At 43.0% G+C, this 21,482-nt stretch overlaps 1 protein-coding gene across 1 annotated transcript in view; it reads left to right on the top strand.

The window, feature by feature from the left end:
• LOC126187853 (cilia- and flagella-associated protein 157) overlaps window positions 1-21,482 on the top strand; it is a 171,377-nt gene that overhangs the window by 11,094 nt on the left and 138,801 nt on the right. Inside the window, exons 2-3 of the mRNA XM_049929168.1 lie at window positions 18,053-18,221; window positions 18,313-18,415. Of these exons, the coding sequence (XP_049785125.1) occupies window positions 18,053-18,221; window positions 18,313-18,415 (272 nt within the window). The remainder of the gene's footprint in view (window positions 1-18,052; window positions 18,222-18,312; window positions 18,416-21,482) is intronic.

The following is a 21,482-nucleotide window of genomic DNA, read 5'->3' as shown; positions in this document are numbered from 1 at the left end:
CAACGCCAGCTTTTCTGCATTGTGCAGGTGGGAACTTTTCCCACAGTATATCCTATGTTCCTGTAACCCTCCTGGTCGGAACCTTCGTTAGTCATTTTCCTCATCCATCCAGCCCCTTCCTTATTCCCATTCCAGCACTACACAGCCCTCATTCCACCAAAGCACTCAGTCTTTTTACTTTGTCCTTTTCCATTACCCTCCCCTCCCCTCCCCTCCCCCCCCCCCCCCCCACCTGTCCCCTGCCCTCCGTCTAATCTCCTGACTGCACATAGTTGCCTTCCTTCTGTCCACCTTGTCCCTGCACATTCTCCAGCAGCACTTCACTGTCCCTCACCCCCTACCCTACTATCCCTCACCCTACCCTCCCCAGCCTCTTCCTTATCCCCACCACTCCCATCATACACTGTTGCTGCTGCTGCTCACAATTTGGTTTCAGCTGCCAGAGACTGCAGTCATGTGTGTGAGTTGCATCTGCATGTGTGTGTGTCGTCTATTTTTGACAAAGGCCTTGCTGGCCAAAAGCTTATTTGTGACAGTTTTTTTGTTGTGCCTCTCTACAACTCAGCATCTCCGCTATATTGTGAGTAGCAACTTTCCTTTTCATAATATTGTTATGTTCCATCCTGGATTTTCCATTCTTTAAAAAAGATTATCAGAATGATATATTAAGCTAAATGAAGGCATTCTTTAGACCCCTTTTTAAAAGGTTGAATATTTCCTCCATCTTGTGAATTTCTGGAGCATCATAATAAGTAAACCTGATTTACCAAATATTCTTAATTACGTAATTGTGTATTATATAACTTTACATTATGATTTACTTTGATTGTGTTGATCATGTAGCCTCAATTAATAACTGTGATTACTATAAATTAAGTGTGCTACCCCTAACTACTTGTATTTTCTCTCCACACTTAATGATTTCATTATCAAAATTTAGTGTAACATTACAGTTTAACGGAATGGATGGTGTCATGAAGGGAGGATATAAGATGAACATCAACAAAAGCAAAACGAGGATAATGGAATGTAGTCGAATTAAGTCGGGTGATGTTGAGGGTATTAGATTAGGAAATGAGACACTTAAAGTAGTAAAGGAGTTTTGCTATTTGCGGAGCAAAATAACTGATGATGGTCGAAGTAGAGAGGATATAAAATGCAGACTGCCAATGGCAAGGAAAGCGTTTCTGAGGAAGAGAAATTTGTTAACATCGAGTATAGATTTAAGTGTCAGGAAGTCATTTCTGAAAGTATTTGTATGGAGTGTAGCCATGTATGGAAGTGAAACATGGACGGTAAATAGTTTGGACAAGAAGAGAATAGAAGCTTTTGAAATGTGGTGCTACAGAAGAATGCTGAAGATTAGATGGGTAGATCACGTTACTAATGAGGAAGTATTGAATAAGATTGGGGAGAAAGGAGTTTGTGGCACAACTTGACCAGAAGAAGGGATCGGTTGGTAGGACATGTTTTGAGGCATCAAGGGATCACCAATTTAGTATTGGAGGGCAGCGTGGAGGGTAAAAATCGTAGGGGGAGACCAAGAGATGAATACACTAAGCAGATTCAGAAGGATGTAGGTTGCAGTAGGTACTGGGAGATGAAGAAGCTTGCACAGGATAGAGTAGCATGGAGAGCTGCATCAAACCAGTCTCAGGACTGAAGACCACAACAACAAACATACAGCAAACTGAAGGTGTAGCTATGGGCAGCCCACTGTCCCCTGTGGTTGCCAACATGTTTATGGAGAGTTTTGAGGAGAGGGCATTGGAGACAGCCGCATTTAAACCCACATGCTTCTTTAGGTATGTGGATGACACCTTCGTGATCTGGCCACATGGGATGGATAGGCTCAATGAGTTTCTTGAACATCTTAACTCATGCCACCCTAATATCAAGTTCACCATGGAACTGGAGAAGAATGGCCAGCTGCCATTTCTGGATGTACTAGTCCAGAGGAAAGCAGATGGATCAATTGGCCACAGTGTGTACCAAAAACCAACATACACTGATTTATATCTGCAGGCCAGCAGTTGTAACCACCCTGCACAGAAGAATGGGGTTCTGAAGACTTTGGTCAACAGAGCACGTGCCCTGTCAGACCAAGAGAATCTATCCATAGAGATAGAACGTCTCAAAACAGTTTTCTCCAAGAATGGATACACGGACAGACAAATTGAGAGGGCACTCCGACCAGCCACCATACCACAGGTTCCTGATGAAGACCAAGATGAAGCAAAGAAGGTGGCATATCTGCCCTATGCTAGCTCTATTTCTGCCAGAATCAGTATGATCCTCCGTAAACACAATATCAAGTGTGTTTTCTGTCCATCCAACAAGATCGGGGGACTGCTGGGGAGTGTCAAAGACGACCTGGGGTTACGAAAACCAGGGATTTACAATATACCTTGTCAATGTGGCATGTCCTATATTGGCAAGACGACAAGAACTGTGGAGATCAGGTGCAATGAACATCAGAGGCACACTAGATTAAGACAGATGACTAAGTCAGCCATTGCTGAACACTGCCTGGAACTAGATCATGCCATGAAGTATGAGGATACCAAGATTCTAGCACAAACACCCAGATTCTGGGACAGTGTCATAAGAGAATCGATAGAGATTAAAATGGCTGATGATCTTATGAATCGTGACACAGGGTACCAGCTAAGCAGAGCCTGGGATCCGGCTCTGGAATTGTTAAAGGAGCAACGGGGCCAGCTGCAACACTACACAAACAGAAGAACCAGAGAGATGGAGATGGTAAACAAGCCCCTGACGGACTGCCAGGCGCACCAGAATGAAGATGGAACACCCAGAAGTGGGACTGGTGGGCGCGGACCGCAGAGGGAACATCCAGAGCCGCAGCGGGCGAAAAACGGAGCGGCAACGCTCCAACAGGTCGTGGTGAGCGGGCGCGGACCGCAGGGGGAACGCTTGGTACTCCAGACCATAGATGAAAGCCCCAGGAGCGGGTTTAGTGGGCGCGGACCGCAGAGGGAACACCTAGAACCGCAGCGGACGGAAAACGGAGCAGCAACGCTCCAACAGGTCGCAGGGAATGGGCGCGGACCACAGAGGAAGCGCCTGCAGCCGTTGGTGGAGGGGGAAGGCCATAGGCATAAATACTGGACCAGGTCCACTCGAGGAGCAGTCTCAGGTCGCACCTGATGAAGGTCTCGAGCTACGTGACCGAAATATCATGCAAGTACGATGCTGATATCCGGCAGAACACCCGACAACCCAAGATGTCATTAGATCGCCGGGAAAGCCTGAAGAGTTACAACAAACATACAGTTTAATAACCAATCAAGTCCTAATAATACATCCCAATCTTAAATTAGTAACCAACAGCATAGTTTGTGTTCAGTAGTAAATATTAAACTTGTTTCCCTTTGTTTATTGTTATACCCATCTGTTATGGTAGAGTTCCACACAACTTCTTTCTCAAAAAGTGCTACAAGTTTATGGGAATTAAGACATATCACTCCTTTGTATGTCCACGTTACAATTAAAAATTTCTGCCATTACTATTCACCTAATGTTTCTTCTTTCATATCTTGTCATCCCTCTTCTAGTAACAATTCATGAGTTGGTTCTGATCGAGTAAATGCTACCAGCTCACTGGCTTGGGAGGCATTCTGTGTTTTCTGTCATTTGCCCCAAGGAACCTGTTCTACTATCTGTAGCATATGTTAAAGCAGTACACTGCCTAAATCAATTGCCCTGTCCTGATTATGTTGATTATTTCCTGTATTACAGGTTCCTTCCTTAGCGTACAAAATATGATGTGTCATTGGCACTAGAGTCATTCTGCAATCAACTTCAAATACCAGCTCTCTAAATTTCCTAACAGTGTTCCTCAAAAAGAACATCATCTACCCTTCAGGGTTTGCCATCTAAGTTCATGAGGCATTTCCATAATGTTCACCTGTTGATCAAACCAACCAGTAACAAATCTAGCAGCCCACCTCTGAATTGCTCCAGTGTCTTCCTTTAATCCAGCCTGGTGCAGATCCCAAACACTCGAGCAGTACTCAAGTATGGGTCACACTAGTGTTCTATAAGTGGCCTCCTTTACAGATAAACCACAGTTTTCAAAAATTCTGCCAATAAATCAAAGTTGACCATTCACTTTCCCTACTACATCCTTATCTGCTTGTTCCATTTCCTTGTATGTGTCAAGCAGAACACTACTAATGCTGTATTCAAACACTATGGGACTATTTTCCCTACTCGTCCACATTAACTTACATTTTTCTACATTTAGTGCTAGCTGCCATTGATCACAATGACTAGGAATTTTATGTCACCATGTATCCTCTCAACAATGACACCTTACCAACAAACAGCTGCAGATTGTTGCCCACCCCATCTGTTGGACCATTTATGTATATGGAGAATAAGAGTGAGCCTGTCACATTTTCCTGGGTTACTCCTGATGCTGCCCTTGTCTCTGATGAACACTTGCCATCAAGGACAATGTATTGGGTTCTATTACTGAAGAAATCTTTGAGCCACCCGATATCTGGGAATCTATTCATGCTCTTAACTTCTTTAACAGTCGACAATAGGGCACCATGTCAAACTTTTCTGGAAATCTAGGAAAATGGAATTTGTCTGTTGCCCTCCATCCATGGTTCAGCGGATAATGTGCGAGAAAAGACAACCTGAGTTTCCCAAGACTGATGCTTTCCAAATTCTTGCTGATTTGTGGACAGAATCTTTTCTGTTCCAAGTAAATCTATTGTATTCAAAATGAGAATAAGTTCAAGAATTCCGCAGGAAACTAATGTTAAGAATATTGGCCTGTAGTTTTGTGGGTCCATTCTTTTACCCTTCTTATAAACAGGATTCACCTGCATTTTTTCCAGTCATTTGGGTCATTATGCTCGGTGAGAGATTCGTGACAATTGGGGTTCTGTCTGGCCTGGAGACGTATTTGTTTTTGTAAAATAAACAGTAACCACCTTTAGTCACAGTTGTGACTTTATCTCAATGTATGATGCATTTTAAATCCTGGGGACTCGTATTTTAAATTGTCGCATTGTGGGATGGTGCACACAGAAAGCAAGAAGATGCCCAGATAGCAACAAACGATACAACTTTATTTCTACAGATAAGAACAAGACCACAAACAAGAGCAAAAGTTTCTCATTGAAAAGAACATAAAGATTGTCACTTATGAGGTCAAGTTTCATAAAGGTACCAGAGAGAGTACTTAGTTATTTGTCACAATTGGCATCACTGCAGTAGGCAAGGTCAGAATTGGTTGCAGTCACAATCAGTGGTTGCACTACTGTCATTGTGGTTCCGATGTGCTGTATTTGGAGACTCGTCTTAGAGAGGCCAGATTAACACCGGTCAAGAATTGCAGGCAGCAGTCCTGTAAAGGTTTCCTGGGGAGTTGGCCAGTGTCACGTGACTTACATATGCAAGCTACTGCTACTGCCTTGTCCAGTGATTGTGGCACCCTCGTTATTGCAATGGCAGCCACAGTGAAGTAGAGGTGCATTGGCTGCAGGCATCTGACAGAGCGGCTACGTGCTGAACTATCAGATTCAACCTTTCGCTGCACTCCTTTTACCTTTGGATGGAGATGGTGAAGCCTTCTTGATGCATACAGGATAGCTGTGGCTGAGGTGACAGCCGAGAGTACGGTGCTCCTCTTACCCACAGAGGAGACAGTGAAGTTGGCCAAGAGAAGTGGACTGGAGAACAATGTCACTGGCGAAGTTGAACCAAAGGCTGCCCTGAAGAGAAGAGGCTGTGCTCTGCTGAGAAGAGAAGACACTGGAGGGCCAGTGTTGAATGGTGAAGCCTTCTTGATGCATACAGGATAGCTGTGGCTGAGGTGACAGCCGAGAGTACGGTGCTCCTCTTACCCACAGAGGAGACAGTGAAGTTGGCCAAGAGAAGTGGACTGGAGAACAATGTCACTGGCGAAGTTGAACCAAAGGCTGCCCTTAAGAGAAGAGGCTGTGCTCTGCTGAGAAGAGAAGACACTGGAGGGCCAGTGTTGAATGGTGCATAGTGTGCCATCAGGGTGCTTGTTGGGAAGAAACTTGGTGGATGAAACAAACAAGACATCTGAGGGATGAAGCAAGGTGCCAAGGATGTGGTTGGGACAGTGGTAACAGGCAGGGCCATCAATCAGTGTATGTGGAGGGTGCGAGCAGGCCAGCAGCAAGCATGGATGATGCAAGCAGACTGGTAGCATTAGCAGAGAGCCAGGTGGGTTGGTAGTGCTACAGAGGGTGGTGCCAGAGCCAGCAGTGAATTTGCTGGAGCAGGCTGTAACAGGTGCTTGGTGCAGAGCCATTAGGTGTATGGCACAGGGCAGATGAAAGTTGTTCGGTGTAGGCCTGGAAAAACAAAAGACTTGCAGAGTCATCACCAAGAAATGCACCCATGCTGACAAAAGTGGGAAGGCTGATCTTTTGGTAAAACTTCCACGAGCGATGCACGGAAGATGTGGGCAAGACCACAAGACAGACAGAGAGGGCCACAAAGAAGGACAGCCAAGGTTGTTGGCCAGGCGGGGGCAGTGCCCCACCAGAAGCAGGATGAAAGACAGCAACAAGGATGGGAGCTGGCTGGTATGTGCATCAGGAGATGACAGGCCCAGAACAGTGGAAACTGAAAAAAGAGGAGATACGTCACCAACTGAAGGAACAGGAAAGACCAGGAAATGGATGGGTGTCAAGGGCACCAGAAGTGCAGGAGAGGGTCAGATGGCGTAGTAGACCAATTGGGTCGGCCGCAGTGCTGGAGCTGGTGGTACTGCAGGCATCAGTGGCAGCCAGGAGGAATCCAGGGCACTGCAAGTGTGAGAACCAATGGCACTGCATTGGACTGCACCACATTGGATGGATATGCTGCTTTTGGCAGAGGTGCTACACTGGGTGGAAGCGCCACGTGTGGAGGTGATGAAGCAGAGTTGCCATGTCAGGAGACACTGGTGGGGTCATAAGTGTCATTTTAGGAAGCGCTGGAGTGGAGCAAAGCACTGCATTGGGAGATGCTGGAGTGGACAGAAGCACCATGTCGGGAGGTGCTGGAGTAGACAGATGTGCCATGTCAGGAGGTGCGGGGGCAGACAGAGGTGCCATGTCAGGAGGCTCTGCAGTGGACAGAGGCTCTGCATCAGGAAGCACCACAGTGGACAGAGGAATGGTGTCGTGAGGCGCCATCGTGGACGGAAGTGCCATGTCAGGAGGTGCCAGGGCAGACAGAGGCGCCATGTCAGGAGGTGCTGGAATGGACAGAAGTGCCACATCGGGAGGTGTCAGACTGAAAGGAAGCACTGGAGCAAATGCAGGTGCTGTGTTAGGAGGTGTTGAAGCTGAGAATGCTGTATCAGTGGATGCCAAGCATCCACAGCATGAGAAACAAGTATGCAAGAGGCCCAGGGGGACTGGGGCCAGTGACCAATGGGCCAGAGTCATTTAGGATAGAAGCATCAAGAAGAGTGGAATTCTGTACAATGTGGTCCAGTGCAGCAAGGATGACGGGCCAAGAGTCATGGCCGCAGCGAAGTCTGAATTATGCAATGGTAATGGTGTGGAAATCTGCAACGGAAAGGGGAAGGGGGGGCATCAGGATAGGTGAGCTGCCATCAGAGGACCTCAGGTGCACAGAAAGAGGTGAGCATGAAGCAGAAGCTGTATCATACCGGCTTTAGCAAGTGGAAGTGTCACCCCAGAGAAGCGCTGAAGCAAGTGCTCAGTCCTAATGAAGCAATTGCTGACCCTGCAAGTGGAGAAGCTGCAGAAGTGAAAGTTCTGTTGCAGATTGATACATGGGAAATGGGCAAGTGAAAAGAGAGCAGAAGAACAACAGTCAAACATTTGGAGGCTCAAGCATTCAAAGAGGTGGCTACCTGGAGGAGCACAGATACTGGGAGAAAAGTTCCAAAGGTATACAAAAGAGTTATGATAAGGTTATCCCTGTTATCAATTAAAGTATCCCATTGTGGAATGATGCACATAGAAAACTAGAAGGTGTACAGGTAGCAATGAATGATATAACTTTATTCCAATAAAGAAGCAAACAAGAAAATAAACAACAGAATCAGTTTCTCAGTGGAAGAAAAGTAAACATCATCCTGACCTGTTAAAAATGTCGCTATACACATTACAGTTCCTTGAAGATGCACGAGAGAGCACTCAGTTGGTCACAACTGCTGTTGCTGCAAAAGGCACGTTATGAATTGGACATGATCACAATCAATGGCTGTACTTTTGTTGTCGGGGTTCTGACGTGCTGTATTGGGAGACTCGCAGTGGAGGCCAGATTTTCGCTGATCAAGAGCTGTAGGCAGCAGTCCTATAAAGGCTGCCCAGCATATCATCATCAGGAAGGTGACCAGTGTCAGATGGCTGATGAATTCAATCCAGTGCTGGATGTTTGCAGTGACCAAGGGGTCCTTGTTACTGCAGCAAATGTTGCAGTGAAGTGAAGCTGCTTTCTCTGCAGGTATGTGAGAGGGTGGCAACCTGCAGGATTTTGTTGCGTAGTGTGTGGCTGGGTCATCAGGTACCATCAACCTTCAGGTTATTTGACAGTGTACATCAATTTTTTTTCAAATTTATGTTAATTATGGTCTGTTTCCAGTAGTGGGTACATGGTTTTTAAAGTGCAGTATGAGTAGACATGTTTACATACATATATACACTTTCCATTTTACAGCACATTTGTAAACATTTGTCTTGTGTTTACAAATGTGCTGTACAATGAAAGTGTATATATGTATGTAAATGTGTCTAATCATACTGTGCTTTAAAACCATGTATCCACTGCTGGTAACAGACCACAATTGACCTAAATTTGGAAAAAAATGATGTAGGCTAACACACCTGAAGATGAGGCCCCAGGGCTCAAAATACACTCCTGGAAATTGAAATAAGAACACCGTGAATTCATTGTCCCAGGAAGGGGAAAATTTATTGACACATTCCTGGGGTCAGATACATCACATGATCACACTGACAGAACCACAGGCACATAGACACAGGCAACAGAGCATGCACAATGTCGGCACTAGTACAGTGTATATCCACCTTTCGCAGCAATGCAGGCTGCTATTCTCCCATGGAGACGATCGTAGAGATGCTGGATGTAGTCCTGTGGAATGGCTTGCCATGCCATTTCCACCTGGCGCCTCAGTTGGACCAGCGTTCGTGCTGGACGTGCAGACTGCGTGAGACGACGCTTCATCCAGTCCCAAACATGCTCAATGGGGGACAGATCCGGAGATCTTGCTGTCCAGGGTAGTTGACTTACACCTTCTAGAGCACGTTGGGTGGCACGGGATACATGCGGACGTGCATTGTCCTGTTGGAACAGCAAGTTCCCTTCCGGTCTAGGAATGGTAGAATGATGGGTTCGATGACGGTTTGGATGTACCGTGCACTATTCAGTGTCCCCTCGACGATCACCAGTGGTGTACGGCCAGTGTAGGAGATCGCTCCCCACACCATGATGCCGGGTGTTGGCCCTGTGTGCCTCGGTCGTATGCAGTCCTGATTGTGGCGCTCACCTGCACGGCGCCAAACACGCATACGACCACCATTGGCACCAAGGCAGAAGCGACTCTCATCGCTGAAGACGACATGTCTCCATTCGTCCCTCCATTCACACCTGTCGCGACACCACTGGAGGCGGGCTGCACGATGTTGGGGCATGACCGGAAGACGGCCTAACGGTGTGCGGGACCGTAGCCCAGCTTCATGGAGACGGTTGCGAATGGTCCTCGCCGATACCCCAGGAGCAACAGTGTCCCTAATTTGCTGGGAAGTGGCGGTGCGGTCCCCTACGGCACTGCGTAGGATCCTACGGTCTTGGCGTGCATCCGTGCGTCGCTGTGGTCCGGTCCCAGGTCGACGGGCACGTGCACCTTCCGCCGACCACTGGCGACAACATCGATGTACTGTGGAGACCTCACGCCCCACGTGTTGAGCAATTCGGCGGTACGTCCACCCGGCCTACCGCATGCCCACTATACGCCCTCACTCAAAGTCCGTCAACTGCACATACGGTTCACGTCCACGCTGTCGCGGCATGCTACCAGTGTTAAAGACTGCGATGGAGCTCCGTATGCCACGGCAAACTGGCTGACACTGACGGCGGCGGTGCACAAATGCTGCGCAGCTAGCGCCATTCGACGGCCAACACCGCGGTTCCTGGTGTGTCCGCTGTGCCGTGCGTGTGATCATTGCTTGTACAGCCCTCTCGCAGTGTCCGGAGCAAGTATGGTGGGTCTGACACACCGGTGTCAATGTGTTCTTTTTTCCATTTCCAGGAGTGTATATCATGCATTGAAAAAAGATCACTGTTGTGACTGAAGAGGTTGTTCTTTATTTTACAAAAGTAATAGTCACAGAAGAAACACTGACAGCAATGGATAAAATTAAGAGCTTCAGTGGATTGGAAATTACAGCCAACCAGTTGCAAAATATAGGTTTATTAAACCTCATCATGGTTTCAACAGTTTTAAAACTGTCTTCTTCAGAAGGTGTTACACATCGAAACACATATCTATATGTGATGTGAGGGCTCTCACCTGTCTAATGCATTTGTGGATCGTCCACTTAACCGCCATTTAAAATACATAATATAAAAGAAGTAGCTCTCTACTGTAGAACTTTGTCTTAATTTTTTTTTTAATACCACACATTTGACATTGGATCCAATATATACGTTTAAATATAAAACATGGCATCAGATCCTACTGAGCATAAGCATGACACGTACTGAGCTAGCAACATGTGCCAGTGCACACATGATTTACTAAACATGAAATTTAAAACTTCAGCTTTCCTTCTGCTGTCTTCTAAGGCCACAACAGACTGGTTAATGAGTAACTGGATAGAAGCCTTCAATCTGCTTAGTGATTTTACTTAGGACCAGAATTTTCTTGGGTTCTTGGCAAGATCTTTTGCTAAACTATGATGGTGGTAGTTGTTGTATGCTTTGTGCATTTATCTGTTACAGACATGTGAATTTCAACTAACTTCCACCTTTCATTCTGCTACTGAAACAGAGAAGGTATCTATTTTCCTAATTTTTCCCATCTTGGGATCCTCCATTTCTGGGAAATCCCTGTACTATTTATTTAAGTATCCAACTGCCTGTGAATGTTAATGGTTCATTTTAATTTGACCAATCATGGTATCAAATTTATTTTCTTATCTGGAAGGTAGATGATGAACTAACACTGTCATGAGGTGATTTTCAGTGACCAGTACATCTGTTAATATTATGAAAAGGATAGATTGCTACTCACCATAAAGACAACATATTGAATTGCTGACAAGTACAATGAAAATGCTGTTACACATTAAGCTGACTCCCAAAGCGTTCTTCAGAAAATAAAACACACACACATTCAGACAAGCAGGCACACCTCACACACACACATGGCTGGTATCTCCAGCTTCTGTGGCCGGAGATTGTGGCCATGTGTTCATGAAGTGTGCCTACTTGTTTGAATGTGGTGTGTGTTTTCTTTTCTTTTCTGAAGAAGGCTTTGGCCAAAAGTCAGTGTGTAACAGCCTTATCATTGTGCTTGTCTGCAACTCAACTCATCTTCTTTGTGTTTAACAGTGATCTAGCCTTTTAATAATATTGTTGATACTCCAACCTGGTCTTCCCATTGTTCGAGTTCATATAAATATTTTGATTATATCACTTAAAACTTCTGCAACTCTGGTTATAATAGTGAGGATCTGATAATTCTTGGGCTAATTTTTTCTGTGCACTGTGTGATCAACATTCCTTCTTGTAATTTCCTTAGAGTCCACCTATGACAAATTCCCCAGCATATGTAGTTCCTCATTTTACTGCATCTCCTTTCAAATGAAGTGGACACAATTTAAATTCAACATTGTTCCATTAATCCAGTGAATCATTGACTTTTCCTAGCACAATTCTATAATATGTTCCTTGAGATTTTTAGCATGCCAATCTATAATTGCTTTGGTAATGATTTTCAGAAAATAAATATGGTGTGTGTATCCTCCAGTTTTAAAGTTTGGAAACTGTTTTATTAAATTTGTCCCTGGTTCCAATGGAAATTCCTTTCGTAACTTTACAGGAAACACTAACATCTCATTATTCTTTGTCTTTTTAATGACCTCTTTAGTATTTTCTAGCTCTTCCCAAATTTTCCTGAATCCCTCTTCTGTTTTGTCAGAGTTTTCTGTTGAATGAGGTGAACACATGGATAACTAATCTTTCATTTACATTTTGTTCTACTTTGAGATTCACCTGTTCCTCCAACATTATTGGAGTAGAATCTGAGACAACTATCCCACCCTAATCTCTGAAATGTTCTAATTCATTTAATCTTAGGCTAGAATCTGAAATTTGCCTTTGAATGCCAGCAAATTCCTGCTGGGTAGATTCGTTTAACTGTTTCAAGTTGGTGGGCAGTGCTTTGAATTGTTCATCATTTAATCTCTAATTAAATCATATTACTTCCTGATATCAGAATATAATTTGCCCTTTAGGTTTAACGTTCTTTAATTCAGTTAATCACTGACTCAATTCAGTCTTTTTCTTGTGTAGTTCTATAATATGTTCCTTGATATTTCTAGTTTGCTGATCTATATCACATGTAATATTTGTTTTTCCCATTTCACTGTTAATTTGTTTCATTTCATCCTTTTTTTTGGGAGGGGGGGGGGCAGATGGTCTAGCAGTAAGGCATGTGCCTGGGAACCTAGAGATGATGGGATCAAATCTCGGTCAGATCACAGATTTATTACCCTTTGTTCTAACCTAGCGTTCACCCCACACCAGTGTGAGGAGTCACCAGAAATGACACATGGTCTGGATTCTGCATCAGACTGTAGGTCCCCTTTCCCAGGTGGGATAACTCGGGTGGGTTAAGCCATGCAAGTTGCAGAAGTGACGTCCAGTTGAAAGACTTGTATCAGCTCATTAAACCACATGAAATTAATATCATACATAATTTTTTTCATTTCTCATAAAAGCGCATCAATTTATTATGTTGTTATTGTTGAAAAAAAGAAATTAAATTACTTGTCAGTGTAATTGAACTACTTTCTGATTTTATAACGCTTTCTGATTACTGCCTAGAGAAAAATTAAACACTGTTTTTTTTTAAACACTTCCAAAAAGTATTTATATTTCTGGAACTGCTCACCCATGGTGAGTGAGAAAAACAGCATGACAAGCTGCTCCATAATGTTCTGATTGTACCTTCTCACAGCTGACACTTTTGGGCAGGCATCTTGCATTGCAATGAGCCTATGATGAAGCTCACACCCAATGACAAAACACTGTTCCCATTTTCCACACGAAAGCCTGAATAATAGATTGTCACCTAAAGTATGAGAAAGTATGTAGTAAGAGATCATAAGAGATGCACACAGATCACTACATGTGTTTATAATAAAAATGCTTTTATTGCTTGATTTTGGTGTAATGACCATATCTTCTGTCTGGGTGTCCAGGGCTTCCTCCCAAGCCTCTGGATCAATTTCATACAAATTTGGTATAGAAACAACAGGGTTCACAACAGTCAGAGCTGTGGAGTTTGTAAACTCCTAGCTCCAATAGGAGCAGAAACATAGACAAAAATGTGTTTTCCAGCTCCTGACATATAGCGTGAACTGGACAAAAGGCATGTTGTGTGGAAACAGTATCGGCCTGCCAAATCAAACTACTTTGCAGGGCAACCTACATATCAGAGGCAAGAAACAGTTTTCTGAGCCGCGACATGTATGATGCCCTGTGTGACAGGCATGTTGTGTTCGAGCAGTATCAGCCTGCTTTATCGACGTGCTTTGCAAGATGGCCTGTATATCAGGGGCAATAAATGATTTTTCAGGCCATTGGTGTATTTCCTGCCCTGCGTGACAGGCGTGTTGTGGGAGTGGTATCGGCCTGCTTTATTGAACAGTATTGTAGGTGCTACACGTGCCAATGATCATGGTTGGGGAGAAGTTGACATGGGTAGAGGAGGGGATGGACAGAGAGAGGGGAGGAGGAAATGGATAGAGAGAAGGGGGGAGGCGGAGATGCGTGAGGTAGGTGGAAGATGTAGAGGGGCAGTGGGCTGGTGGAAAAGGAAGAGGGTGAGCCGGAGGTGGAAAGAGAGAGGAGGAGGAGCATATGGTCGAAGGCAAGGGGAGGAAGATATGAACAGAGAGAGGGAATGAAGGAACTGGACAAAGAGAGGAGGAGGAGGAGGAGGAGGTGAAGAAATGGAGAGAGTGGTGAGGAGGAGATAGGCAGACAGAAGTCGGAGGATGAAATGGACAGACAGAGGGAGGAACAGGTGGATATAGAGAGGGGTAAGTGGAAAAAAGATTAATAAATATATAAATATAGGCTAAATCCTCTGCTGGACTTCTAACATCAACTCCTGTCACTGAATCCTCAACAGCTGTAATTTGTATAGTCTCTTTTGGTATTCTCCGGTTTTCTGACAAAACGGCAGTTGCATCAGCGTTTTCCTCTATGTCTTAGCCCTACTTAACAGAAACAAATTTTCCATTTTTATAATCTTCATGTATTTTAGAACAATACAATGCACAAATTACAACATATATCTCAGGTTTCCTCAGTGCAATTGATTAACTGTGTGTTTTTCCGTGCCCTGTATAGTTGTTTCCATTTTATGCCCAATATTTTTATGGCCGGCTCAGTTGACTTCTTCACTCTGCAAGTTGTGCTGTTATGTGCACACACTGCCTGGTTGGAGCAAAACTCACAGCACCTGAAGAAGATGACTAGTTTGGTCATTGTAATGTTGTGGATGAAATAGAAACAACAGCAGAACACCTGAAAGCATAGCTACACAAAATATAGCCCGACAACAAATAGCTGTGGAATGCACTGAAAAAGAAAATATATATTCAAAGTCTTTAAATTTCTATTGTGCACTACTTCCTACTTAAATTTTTGTGCAGGAATGGCGGGCACCTTGCCTTTGGTTTGAAATGTACCGGGTGGCTATAATCAAAGTGCAGCTACTCAGAGAGGTCCACTAAGGTCTGTAGTTATCGCATGGCAGTGAAACTTGTTAGATATTATAATGCATTAATGTGGAATGAATTTATGCTGAAAAAAAACAGCTCCCAATTTTGGCCACCAGGTGCAAGTCTGGAACTGTGAACACAAGAAAGACATATAAAAATGTTTCTATCTGTAATGGATGAGGAACAGGATGTTGGCAGAAAAGGCCAAACAAATGAGAAGGGCATAATATCAATTTTATTATTAACTGCTGCTTACATAGTTTGTTCAGTAGGATCACTAAAGACGTCAGTGAGATGCTGGAGACCAAACGTGTCCCTGGTAAATGCATTGGGAAAATTTCCCAAAGTCAGCAGTTCTGTGTATTCGCTGCACTCTGTACTGTAAAATGTGCCTTGTCACTGCATAGAATATTGCATGGCCACAAGTCAGAAACTGAAGACCAAGTTCAGAAGATTGCTGTGGATCATGAGGTTTCAATTGCTGCACTGTCTGGATCTTGTACAGGTACCATTGTCAAATACACTATAAAACTTTCTGTAATATTTGCCATGGGATGGACAATTCTCATGATACTGCATGAGCAGTAGCACTGGCTGGGGCGCATGTTGCTTGGTCAATTACAGCAATGGCAACTTTGTCAATAGCTTCCTCTTCCAGGTGGTGCAGCAAGCTGACTTTTGTTTTTGAATTCCATTATGATCTTTAAACCATTTAATGATATTGGGCCTCTCCTCAGACCTTTCCGTCTGTAATACTCTCCAAATGCAACATTGTAATTGCTGCTGTTCACTACATCACACATCATACTGCATCTATAGTGTGGGTATTCCCTCTGAGATATATGAAGGCCTTCACAGACCTTAATTACCCTCCAAACTTTGTACAGAAACAGATCTCCTATGCCTTACCTCTCCAGTCAGCCACCACCTCCCAAGTATCACCGTCGAACAACAGAGGAGCATTCCCCTTTGACTCAGTACCACCCAGGACTCGAGCAACTCAGTCACATTCTCTGTCAGGGTTTCAACTACCTCTCACCATATCCTCAAATGAGGAATTCCCTATCCACTGCCATTCCCACTCCTCCCACAGTGGTGTTTCACCACCCACCAAAAATACACAAATCCTCTCCATCCCTACTCAATCCCTGCTCCCTCACTCTTGCCACATGGTTCATAACCATGTAATCGACCTAGATGCAAGGTCTGTCCCATACATCATCCCACCACCACCTACTCCAGACCAGTCACAAGCTTAACCTATCCCATCAAAGGCAGGACTGACTATGAAACCACACGTGTTATCTACAATCTAAGATACAAACACTTTGCTGCATTCTAGGTGGGCATGACAACCAATAAACTGTCTGTCCACATGAATGGCCTCTAGCAAACTGTGGCCATGAAACAGCTGGACTCCCCAGTTGCGGAGCTCGCTGCCCAACATAAAATCTTCATTTCAATGACTACTTCACAGCCTGTGACATCTGGATCTTTCCTACCAACACTATATATTCTGAATTGCACAGGTGGGAACTCTGGCTGCAGTATAACCTACATTCCAATAAACCTCCTGGCCTCAACCTTCGTTAGCCTCTGCCCTTCACCCATCCATCCCCTTCCCTGTTCCTGCTGCAGCACTCTACAGTCTTCTATTTCACCAACACACCCACAGTTTTTTTTTACTTTTCTCCATTTCTGCTGCCTCTCCACCAACCCTCTGCCCCTTGCTCTCTGCCCCTCCTCACCCTCCGCCTAACCTCTCAACTGCACCTAGCTGCCCTACCCTCCCCCACCTTGTCCCTGTGTGCTCCCACAAGGAGCACTTTATCTCCCCTCCCCCCTCCCATACCCCACTGTCCCTCCCACTCCCTAGCCCAGCCTCCCCACCACCCAAATTGCTTCTCCCCTCATACGGTGTTGCTCGCAGCTTGGTCTCAGCAGTCGGAGACTGTGGTCATGTGTGTGTGGGAGTTGCATTCATGTGAATATATGTGTGTATGTTGCCTAATCCAGAATAAGGCCTTTTGGCCGAAAGCTTACGTGTTTAGTAGTCTTTTTGTTGAACCTGTCTGTAAGTTACAATACCATATTACCAAACAATGCTGCTGAACCACCATCAATTTAAACCACCAGTTCAACAGATTAAAGATGACAACAACAAATCTAGAACTCATTTACCCTGTAATTGTTTCAGCAGTTAATAATCGTCCACATTCAGAGCTTTAAAAAATCTTAACCCTAATTAGTTACGAATTAAATTAAATGATGAGGGTTAGAAGTGACAGTGCAATGCTGCTGTTTCAATTTTTGAGGTGAATTATGAAGTATTTTCTTTGATATTGTCTACCTGTTATTTATTTTGCTCCTCGCTCCCCAGTTTTGACCCCATTTTCTGTTTAATTCCTTTTCTACATTTTTTATAACATTAGTTGTCTTTCCTTTCCTTGTCAGCCCATCCCTTCCGATATTTTCTTCTTTTTCCCTCTCTGATTCTTTTCTAAGTGTGAACTTCTCTTTATTCAAATTTTTGGAATGCACTACCTGTCTCTTCTGACCATTATTCTTGACTATTATTAGCAGTGAATTGTTGATTTTCCTTCTTCTCCAGCCCTTGATGAGGCTCTCCCAGGTAGCTTTTTACTTGATCTTCAAAGCAGCTAAATTTTCTCGAAGATTTCCTTCCATTTTCTACATATCACTCCACTGCTAATTAACCTTTTATCCTATTCTGTTGTCTCTTGTTTGATATGAAAGAAAGTTTCATATTGGATTGCTGTATAGGAATTTCCTTTTGTTGGATAAAAAGAAATTCTGGTTCTGAAAGCCAGTACATGTGCCTTCATTTGCTCATATTTGTATCTACTGTACCCGATAAGTAGATATAATTTATTTGTTTGCATTCTGAAGTTGTGGTTCCTTAAAAAATATTATTGTTTTAGAGCTAGGCATGTCTTAAAGTTTGAACTTCAGTTCAGTATAATAAGAACTTTAATCTTGGATTCTTAGTGTTAGCTACTTTTTATGTTTTATGTACATAGGCTTAAAGCAAGGTGTTTGGACCTAGAGCTCAGTAATGAAGAATATCAAAAATTGTATGAGGTTCTTGATGAAGACAGGGCAGATATAATTTCATACTTGAAAAAAATTCTCCAGGAGAAAGTAGGTGAAATTCAAGAACTGCAGGAGAGAATTGATGGATTGAAAAAGGTAATAAATGTTAAAGAAAAATGTTTATCTTGGCTCCTCAAATTGATGCTTTTCTATCAACATTTTTAAATTAATTTTTATGTTTTGTCAGTCTCGGGAAGCTGAAACAAAAGTGTACAAGAACAAAATCTCTCAAATGGAACATGATTACAAAATGATGCATGAGCAATTAACATCTGAGATACTGTTAATAAGTAAGTATAAAGATAAGTGATTAATCACAATTATATAATTGTTCAATAGGAAAACATATTAAATGTTATATAAATGAATGGGACAGTATCATCTCCGAACGAAAAATGAATTTCACGCTTGGACATTTTGTAGTCCCTACTTTGTATGCTGCCATTTGTAAAATCTGTAATTTATAATCAAACATCATATGAACAAATGTATCGAAAAGTCTCTGTCACATGAAGTATAAAGGGTACAATTATAAACGAGACTTAGAATCAGCAGTGCAGTGCCAGGATGAAAACAAAATGGTTCAAATGGCTCTGAGCACTATGGGACTTAACTTCTAAGGTCACCAGTCCCCTAGAACGTAGAACTACCTAAACCTAACTAACCTAAGGACATCACACACGTCCATGCCCGAGGCAGGATTCGAACCTGCGACCGTAGCGGTCGCGCGGGGATGAAAACAATGCCATCTCCAAAGTCAGTCAATGATTGGCAGTGGATGACATGGCCAGTAGCTTTGCAACACCTCTGTAACATCAGGCTGCATGTACCAACACTGCACCAGCCTGCAGGGGTTATTGCACTCCAATTATGATAGCTGAGTTATCGTCCTGTTCTAGACTATTCGGCATGACATACTACCATTACCACGAAATCAATGGGGGCGGCAGCAGCTCATCATCATTGAACAACTGGGCAGTTAGGTGACATTGAGTCTGCACTGCTCTGTTCTGCTCCAATAATGTGGATGCCTCTGCTTCTGCAAGGACATGAACCATTGCCTGCCATCTAAGCATCTGGGCCCCAGAGGCAGCCCTACACTTTGCCGTAATCTTGAGAGTATGATGCGGGGGTCCAGCCATCTCTGCCCTCATCAGGATAACAGCAGAAGACCACTATGCTCCAAGCAGTGGAACTTGACACAGCCTGATGTTCTCATAACAGCTGCCATCAACCTCACCAGGAAAAATGAGAGTTGGGTGATGCAGCATGAGAAAACACCATTCAGTAGCTGGAGGGCATCATACTGGGGAAATATCGTAGTATTCTCTTCGCTGACAACCAATGATTGTAAACAAGCCTCAGTAAAAAGCAATTGTTGCCACCCTCTAGACCAACTCCAAGAACCACCTGGTAGTTCTAGCTTGGCTACACTCAACAATTCCTCGTCACTCTAATTTGCTAACCTAGTTGCTGAGTTTAAATCATCTAAAATGTAAAGACTCCATTGTAGCAATTGAAGTCAGGATGACTGCTGAAGATGAAGATGGACAGCCAGAAGACAGCGGCCACAACTATGAACCTTCTGTGGCAGGTACATCCTATGCAGACAGGTAAGCGCCAAATTCAAGGTTTTGTTTGGGCCTGTATGGTTGTTTACCTATCCTTTCTTCTTCATTTTCATTTTTATTTTGGGTATGCTGTATACTAGGGTTGGTAGTAAATAGGCAATATGGAGAAGCAAGCTTTGCTCAGGAAGCTCAGATAATAAATCCAGTAGTTCAGTTACAAGCAGAGTTAGGGCAGCTAAGGAAGGAAAGAGGGAATGGTCACTTGCAAGTACACCTATCCTGGACACCAACACTGCTGCATTAGTCATCCCATTTTTAGGAAAATCAGGGGCGAAAGTCTTTACATTTTTGATTATTTAAACTCAGCAACTAGGTTAGCAAATTAGAGTGATGAGCAATTGTTGAGTGTAGCCAAGCTAGAACTACCAGGTGGTTCTTGGATTGATTGATTGATAGATTTCTTTATTAATCCATGTAACAATTTACATTGTGTGGATTTCGTCAGCATAATCATATACAATACAATATACCTACAATTATACACATAAAATTAGTATTTACACACATTTTTGAGGTATCTTAAATTAGTTTTATATCCTTACGTAATTTGTAGTTTTCTTATAGTACTGTACAATTTTGGATTTCATATTATAATTATTTCCTCATGTATTACAATGCAGGCTACTTTAATTACACTACATGTTTTAATTCACATAGTCCATTACTGCGTAATAACTTTTATTTAATAAAAAAATTTTTAGTTTTGTTTTGCACTGTCCGATTGTGTCAATATCTTTTATTTTTTGGGGTAATTTATTATATAATTTAATGGTATTGTACAACAAGCTCTGCTGAGTTTTAACTTTATTTTTCCTCTCTAGATGCAGATCGTATTGGTTTCTAGTTTCATAGCTGTGTACTAAAGAATTTTTCACATAGCAGTCAATATTTTGTTTTTACATACATAATACTTTGAAAAATGTATTCACAGGGGACAGTTAGGATTTCCAGCTTTTGGAAAAGTTCAAGGCAGTGAGCCCTGCTGCCACTCTTGGTTATTATACGAATTGCTCTTTTCTGTAATTTGAAAACTATTTGAATATTTTTACTGTTGACTCCCCAAAATATTATTCCATAGGTAATAACAGAGTGGATATAAGAAAAATATACAGATCTGACACATGTAGTATCACACACTGCAGTCAGAATTCTAAGAGCATAGCATGCTGTAGCGATTCTGTTACTAAGTATTTTAATATGTTCTTCCCACTTTAACTGACTGTCAACATTTTGTGTAGTCTACACATTCTATCGTTCCATCGTTTAACTTAAAGTTGTTATAGTGTGGTTTTTTCCAGACATGGAAGTTAACAGCATTTGTTTTTTTAAGATTTAGTGTTAGTTTGTTATTGGATGCCCACTCACGTACACTGTTTAGTGTTTGTTCAGCTTTTTCTTTTAGTGCATCTGGTGATTTGTCGCTGATTAGAACATTTGAGTCATCTGCAAACAATATTGTTTGTCCATGCTTGATGCTCTGTGGGAAGTCATTTATGTAAATGAGGAATAGTACTGGGCCAAGGACACTACCCTGTGGGACACCTATATTTACATAATTTGGGTCTGAAGTATACTTTACAATATAGTTTGAGCAACTTGAAATATGTGAGATTTCAGTTATCTGTCTTCTATTTTTTAGATATGACTGGAACCAGTTTTTCACAAGTCCCCTTATTCCCAGTTCATCTAACTTATTTAACAATATGTTGTGGTCTACTGTATCAAA

The sequence above is a fragment of the Schistocerca cancellata genome, chromosome 5 (genome assembly GCF_023864275.1).
Source record: "Schistocerca cancellata isolate TAMUIC-IGC-003103 chromosome 5, iqSchCanc2.1, whole genome shotgun sequence".
In the NCBI taxonomy this organism is placed as follows: Eukaryota; Metazoa; Arthropoda; class Insecta; order Orthoptera; family Acrididae; genus Schistocerca; species Schistocerca cancellata.
The sequence above is the reverse complement of the archived record's forward strand: the minus strand, read 5'-3'. Positions and strand labels throughout refer to the sequence as shown.